Source organism: Littorina saxatilis, linkage group LG1 (assembly GCF_037325665.1).
Source record: "Littorina saxatilis isolate snail1 linkage group LG1, US_GU_Lsax_2.0, whole genome shotgun sequence".
NCBI lineage: Eukaryota > Metazoa > Mollusca > Gastropoda > Littorinimorpha > Littorinidae > Littorina > Littorina saxatilis.
This window is the reverse complement of record NC_090245.1, coordinates 81,217,981-81,225,504: the sequence shown is the minus strand read 5'-3', so window position 1 is coordinate 81,225,504 and position 7,524 is coordinate 81,217,981. Positions and strand designations below refer to the sequence as shown.

General features: G+C 40.8%; 1 protein-coding gene across 1 annotated transcript in view; it reads left to right on the top strand.

The window, feature by feature from the left end:
* Positions 1 to 6,914, top strand: part of LOC138981321 (amiloride-sensitive sodium channel subunit gamma-like) — a 58,989-nt gene extending 52,075 nt beyond the window's left edge. The window contains exon 15 of the mRNA XM_070354204.1: positions 2,241 to 6,914. Coding sequence (XP_070210305.1) covers positions 2,241 to 2,477 — 237 coding nt within the window. The 3' untranslated portion in view covers positions 2,478 to 6,914. The remainder of the gene's footprint in view (positions 1 to 2,240) is intronic.
* The last annotated feature ends 610 nt before the right edge of the window (positions 6,915 to 7,524 follow it).

Genomic DNA, 7,524 nt, shown 5'->3' with positions numbered 1-7,524 from the left:
CATAACTGTGTACTTGATTTTAGTCCAAAACAGGGAAACTGACAAGAAGTGTTAACAGATTTGATTGATTTTCCCTGAACTATACAACCGCGCATTATTCAATCACCAGCGCAGGTAGACTGGTTGAGTGATTTGGATTCGATCAAACTTTCGCACAAAAATTCCTCTTTTCTTCCTTCTTCACTCTCTACACTGGCTGCCTATCACTAAAAGGATCGAATACAAACTCTCCTCTCTTTCTTTTGCCGTCGTTTCTGGTTCTGCCCCAGAATACTTGTCAGAACTCCTCAATCTCTACACCCCCTTTCGTCAGCTTCGCTCCGCCGCCGACACTCGACTCTTCCGACTCCCCACAGTGCAAACAAAGACATGTGGCGAGAGGTCCTTCGCCTATCAAGCCCCTGTGACCTGGAATAGATTACCTCTGCCTCTCAGACACACAGATTCTCTCACTACATTCAAGACAAATCTCAAAACACACCTCTTTCAGCGCAAGTGATTTCCCCTCCAGCATCTCCCCACCCACCCCATCCCGCCCCACCTCACCCCCTACCTAGTGCCTAAAATAACGTGTATATATATTTTCTGCGCTTTGTGTCAGCACTGTTTGTGTGTGTGTAAATAGTATTGTTGACACGTTTTTTATATAGAAGCCTATTGTGGTTCTTGTGCTTAGGCTGTGTATTGGATTGTCATTGTATGCCTGCATTATTAGTTGTCAGTAATTATCACATGTGCTGATTGTTCTCTTTGCCTGCGCGCGTATAGTATGTTGGTTATGTTTGGTCATAGTATGTTTGTTTATGTTTGGTCGTTATCTTTGCCTGTGCGTGTATTGTATGTTTGGTCGTTTTCTTTGCCTGTGCATGTATAGTTTGTTGGTTATGGTTGGTCGGTTTCTTTGCCTGTGCGTGTATAGTATGCTTGGTCGATGTATGTATTGTAAAGCGCTAAGAGTAGACATTTTTCTAGAATAGCGCTATAAAAGTTTGCATTATTATTATTATTATTAATAACTGAAGAAAGGAGGAATAAAGAGGTTACATACCTCGTCTCAGTGATTATCAAAAATAATGGTCTCAGTTCGCGGTCATGAAAAAGCTCGCTGAAGCTCGCATTTTTCATGATCCGCTAACTTCGACCATTATTTTTGATAATCACTGAGACTCGGCATGTAACCTCTACATGCATGTATGTATGTATGTATGTATGTATGTATGTTTGTATGTGTGTATGTATGTATGTCTCTGTGTGTCTGTGTGTGTGTGTGTAGAGCGATTCAGAGAAAACTGCTGGACCGATCTTCATGAAACTTAACATGAGAGTTCCTGAGTATGATACCCAAGACTTTTTTTCATTTTTTTGATAAATATATTTGATGACGTCATATCCGGCTTTTTGTGAAAGTTGAGGCGGCACTGTCACGCTCTCATTTTTCAGCCAAATTTGTTGAAATTGTGGTCATGCAATCTTTGACGGAGTTCGGAAAGCGCTCTTTCCTGCTTACCACAATACGCTATTGCGCTATACTGGCTTGTCAATTTTACTTCGTGTTGCACGGGAAAAGTGCCGCGGGGATTGACGAAGCTGGTATGTCTTGGTGAAAAAATGCAGTGCGTTTAGTTTCATTCTGTGAGTTCGACAGCTTGACTAAATGTAGTAATTTTGCCTTGCGCGACTTGTTATTTTTTAACGTACAGAAGTTGTCATTGTTACCGCCACTATTGTCTAAGGATTGTACATCGTTTTGTGAGTATTGTGAAAAAGAAAGAAAAAAACGTCAGCAAAACACTGCTGGCATTGTTTTGATCGTAGAGTAGAGTCAGTGCATGTCTTTGAAACGATAACAACAACAATGTTGTGCGTTCATTTTCACTGAGATTGAAAACAATGTTGAACTTGAAAGAAGAAAGAAACATTACACATTAGGGACTCTCATATACTAAATTGCTAGTTAAAGCATTGATGAGCATATACTTTAAATTTGTTGGTGATAATTTCAAATACTATACGAGATGGTATCCTGTTTCTCAAATGTTTCCACACGCGCACACACACACACACACACACACACACACATACACACGCACGCACGCATGCGCGCACACACACGTACGCACGCACGCACACTCACGCACGCACGCACGCACACTCACGCACGCACACACACACACACACACACACACATACACACACACACACACACAAACACACTGATTTTATATTTGATTTAATTTCAGAGTGAGAGTCTCATCAGCGACATCGGCGGTCAGCTGGGACTGTGGCTAGGACTGTCGGCCATCACGATCGGTGAAATCTGCGGCCTGCTTCTCTCCCTTTTCCGCTCTCTCTCGTCCATCGGGCCCAAAAAGGATGACGACACCTTCGATACTCCCGTCAAACCCTTCTCCAAGGACCTGGAACCAGCGACTGGTGGCATGATGCTGAATGACGTCAAATCCAGAGGTTTCGTGTAATGCTGTGCTGACGTCAGAAGTCCTCGATGACGGATTAACTGAATCCTGATGATGCAATACTTTGTGACGTCACTTAGAGAGGTTTTTGATGAGAAGTTGTGTGTGTCAGTCCCGACTCAGTTTTTCGGGAGAATGTCATAATTATGGCACCTGTGATAAAATATGCGCGTGTTTTTTTTGTTTTGTTTTTTTCAACCCGTCAATGTACACTCCTTCTCCAGTGATCATATTCAATCAACATCACAGACCTGTTCAGGCCTCTGTACTGAATAAGAGATGAGACCAACTCAAACTTCAACCAAGTTTAACCTGGCTGCTTCCTGCGAAGCCGGAGGAGATTTTTGTTTTGAATTAATTTTTTAAGTGACACGTATGCCATTAATCTGCTACATTAACCCAGCAACAAATTCCCAGTTTGCAGAGAATTCCGCAACACTGTTGATCATGATGTTTGGTACTTGTCCAAGTAAAAGGATGCTTTCATTCCATGTGAAAGCCTAGGAAGATTAGTGTTGGCGGATGAAAGATGCAGCGTTTTTTGTGTAGGTGACGGCGAAGTAGGTTACTGAAGACCGCGCGACTTTCTCCTTGGTGAGACGCCAGTCTACAGAGATTCAGTACTGAGCATTCCGGCGACACTGATTGTTGGTTTGTGTACATTTTGGCTATGAAATAGTGTTATGTACATCAGTATGTAATATACTACATGCGGTCAAACAATAACACTTTTATCTGAGGCCGAATTCATGTGCCATCCATTGCAGGGCCTCGGCCTGCGAGCATGCAGACATTAAACTTCTGAACAGTTTCTGCAATCGGACCGTTTTTATTGAATCTACATTTAATACGGACCAAATCTCACCATAACTGTTGAGTCATTTGTGCATAAAAACGAACTGCTCGTGAAGGGCTACTTGATTGGCGCAACCACAGACACAAAAGTGCTGCATCTTGTATCTGCCGATCTGTGTTGTTGAACACGATTGTTCCAGCGGGAAGGATGATAGAGTACCTTGAATTTTCCGTGGGAGGCAGTGTTATGACTATTAATTGTTTCCTCGCATTGAACGTTGTTTTGTATACCGCGGCATTATAGTGTACATCTAGTCATCATGCAGCTATAGACATGTTGTTTTGCAAATTGTTGATGTGTTGTTATTGTTGTATTTTCGCACTGAATCTTTCACAGTTGTGTGTGTACTGTTTGTATTCGCATGGCATTGTCATGTAATAACATAGCATTTATCACGAGTCATATACTGCCAATGATGCCTCACGGCCTAATATTGGACACGTACAAACCTATTCCAGAAAAGTAGAGCATTCACTAAGGTATTACTAGGATTTGTTTTCTTCTAAAAATGTGCCGAAATGACAATAAAAATGTCGGTTTTTAAGGAAGTCCTTAATTAACATGGTCCCTCTCCCCACCGTGAAACAAGTTTACAAGTTTCGGATTTTTGCCAATCACTGACGCCAAACGAGATGAGGTCTCATTCAAACCTAACAGTCATCGATTTTGAAAATCACACCTGTGCAAGAAACGGTTGAAAACAGACGCTGTCCTAGATTTGAACCTGAAGCATATACATACAGTCAGGTAATGAGGTTGTAGGCTGACAAACCACACAGAATTAAAACTTGAGATCTAATGCAACGACTTAGATCTGAAACAAAGTTGTTACGGAGTTTAGAGTGGGTTAAATCATTGTACGTACAACAGTCACCCTACTCCAGCCCAAAGTCTTCTAGAACTCTGAACAAACCAGGTCTTAAAATAGAAGTAAATTGATCCAAAATATCCGTATTAGATGTTGTCGTTGAACATGTGTTCCACACAGCAAACATTTTGAAATCTCCGAAGTTGCTTGCATAAAGATGATGCAGAGATCTGTAGTGGAATGCATGAATGGAGACTACCATAGTTAGCAACTAAACCTAGTTTCGAACTTTGGATTTAGTTCCCAACTAGCTTGGTAGTCTCCATTCATGCATTCCACTACTGTACAGTATCTCTGGATGACGCAAGGATATAGTGTTCGACTCGGCTCTTTGACTTGGTAAACATCGGAACTTCCGATTACGTTCGTAGTTACTCGGAACCAGCCTTCGGGATTGAAAGCCCGTAACTGACGTGTGAAAAAAAAATTCGGGTTGAAAAGCTAAAGTTCATTCTGCATTTGTGTAGTTTGTCTGTGCAAATATGTTGAAGTCATTAGTTTCCTTTGTGATATTCCCCACTACATTCATGTAAACAGAATACTGATAATGTATGTGATTTGAATGTGTGCTTATATCGTTATCGTCCCCATCCTTCCTTCCCTCTATACCCACACTTCTGTTGTTGTGCATTGATCAAAGATAAATTCAACAATAGATAAAGACAGGGCTCCCCACGGACGGATTTCTAGTACGCGATTTCGGCTTCCAGTGCGTATAGGACGCAGGGACGCGCACTATGGGGAGCCCTGAAAGAATTAAAAGCCCTAATAGTTATCCGTCCGCTTCAGTAGTGAAAAAGTCGACTGCAGATATAAACTCCTCGGCTATTGGTAGTGCAGCTTTATATAACATCATTGCATGAGTAGAAAGTTCGTTTTTTTGTATGTGACTTTGGGTTTTGAATTGTACACAACAACAACAACAAGTTAAAGCCCAAGTTCTCCGTCCGCTTCGATACTGACTGACAGAATCGACTGCCGATACAAAACACCTCGACCGCGTGTAGTGCTGCTTTATGTATATCAACATTGCGTGAGTAGAAAGGTAGTTTTATGTTACTTTGGCTTTTGAATTTTGAACAACAACAACTCAAAGCCCATATAGTTCTCCGTCCGCTTCGATACTGACTTTCCCCCGCGGGTTAGGGGGAAGAATTTACCCGATGCTCCCCAGCATGTCGTAAGAGGCGACTAACGGATTCTGTTTCTTCTTTTACCCTTGTTAAGTGGTTCTTGTATAGAATATAGTCAATGTTTGTAAAGATTTTAGTCAAGCAGTATGTAAGAAATGTTAAGTCCTTTGTACTGGAAACTTGCATTCGCCCAGTAAGGTTATATATTGTACTACGTTGCAAGCCCCTGGAGCAAATTTTTTATTAGTGCTTTTGTGAACAAGAAACAATTGACAAGTGGCTCTATCCCATCTCCCCCCTTCCCCTGTCGCGATATAACCTTGAACGGTTGAAAACGACGTTAAACACCAAATAAAGAAAAGATACTGACTGACAGAATCGATAGCCGATATAAAACACCTCGACCGCGTGTAGTGCTGCTTTATGTATATCAACATTGCGTGAGAAGCAATGTAGTTTCTTTTATTATGTGACTTTGGCTTTTGAATTTTTAACAACAACTTAAAGCCCAAATAGTTCTCCGTCCGCTTCGATACTGACAAAATCGACTGCTGACATAAAACACCTCGACCGCGTGTAGTGCTGCTTTATGCATATCAACATTGTGTGAGTACAAAGGTAGTTAAAGTTAATGTGACTTTGGTTCTCTAATTACACAATTTAAGAATAGCAACTACAGGCCCAAATGGTTCCCAATCCGCTTCAGTAGTGGTAAACTGCAGATCGATTGTAACAGTCTCAGCCGTCTGTAGTGCAGTTTTATATATCAACATTGCATGAGAGAAAAGTGGTTTGTTGTTATGTGACTTTGTCTTTTGAATTAAATACCAGGGAAGGTGAATACAGAATACAGAATCTTTAATTGCCCTAGGTTGGGAATTTGTGATGACATTAATTGCGGTTAAGAAACATTTCAATCCAGTCATATACACCAACACACGCATCATTTATACAAATTGATCAACAACATTAATTTAAAAACAACACTGAAAAGCATAAACTTAAACATACATTATTTAAAAAATACAAGGTGGGGGGGGGGTGGTAGACAAAGGTACATGATTACTGCTCAGCTTTTGAGAAAATTCCTATACTAGTGCATGTGGTCAACTTTGAATTATTCTACTTTGGGAGCCAAAGTCTACTAAATTAATCCCCAAAATGTGTTACTGAACTGCTGAGATAGTATGGTAGGCATAGCTGCTGTTATCAAAACTGGTTTAACTTACGAATTTTGTGTATGACATATTTTTCAGCAAAGCTTATAAACTAATTGTTACACAGTTTATGAACTGCAGGAATCTGAAGCTGTCAGAAAAGTCTGTTTTTTTCCACGACTTCATTGTGTTCAGCGAAGATTGAAAACATGTCCACACACAGTTGTTCATACATTTTTATCAAATTTTTCTTGATTAGACATTTTTTAATTAATTGTCATCATAATGTAATGGCGTTTTTTTTTACACCGTAGCTTATCATTATTAAGGAGGATTGTGTAAACAGTTCATGTAATTTTCCGTTGAGTGTGCACAGCTTTGTATAAAGCATGATAGCATTACAGAATAAACTTATAGTTGAGCTATTATGTGTACTAGTGTGTATTATTAGCACATATCGTACAGGTGTATGTGTGTGTGTGTGTGTGTGTGTATGTGTGTGTGTGTGTGTGTGTGTGTGTGACATGTTTGCACAATTATGCACCGCATTCCAGTGCGCACGCACAAACACAGACAGACAGACTCACACAGATACACACACACACACACACACACACAAACATGTCACAGATACACACACACAAACACACACACACACACACACACACACACACACACACACACACACACACACACACACACACACCTCGGAAAAATCTTCCTACAATAAATTTCGCTTGTTTACATCACCACTTTGGCAGTTTTATTGTCATGCAAGGGGGAACATGCCAATACGTCCCAATACCATTACGTCCCAGTACCATTACGTCCCAGTACCATTACGTCACAGTACCATTGCGTCCCAGTACCATTGCGTCCCAATACCATTGGGTCCCAGTACCATTGCGTCCCAGTACCATTACGTCCCAATACAATTACGTGCCATTGCGTCCCCGTACCATTAGGTCCCAATACTAGTGAATTTAATTTCTGAGATGTTACTGTAGCAGTGTAGCGACACGTTTTGTAATAAAAG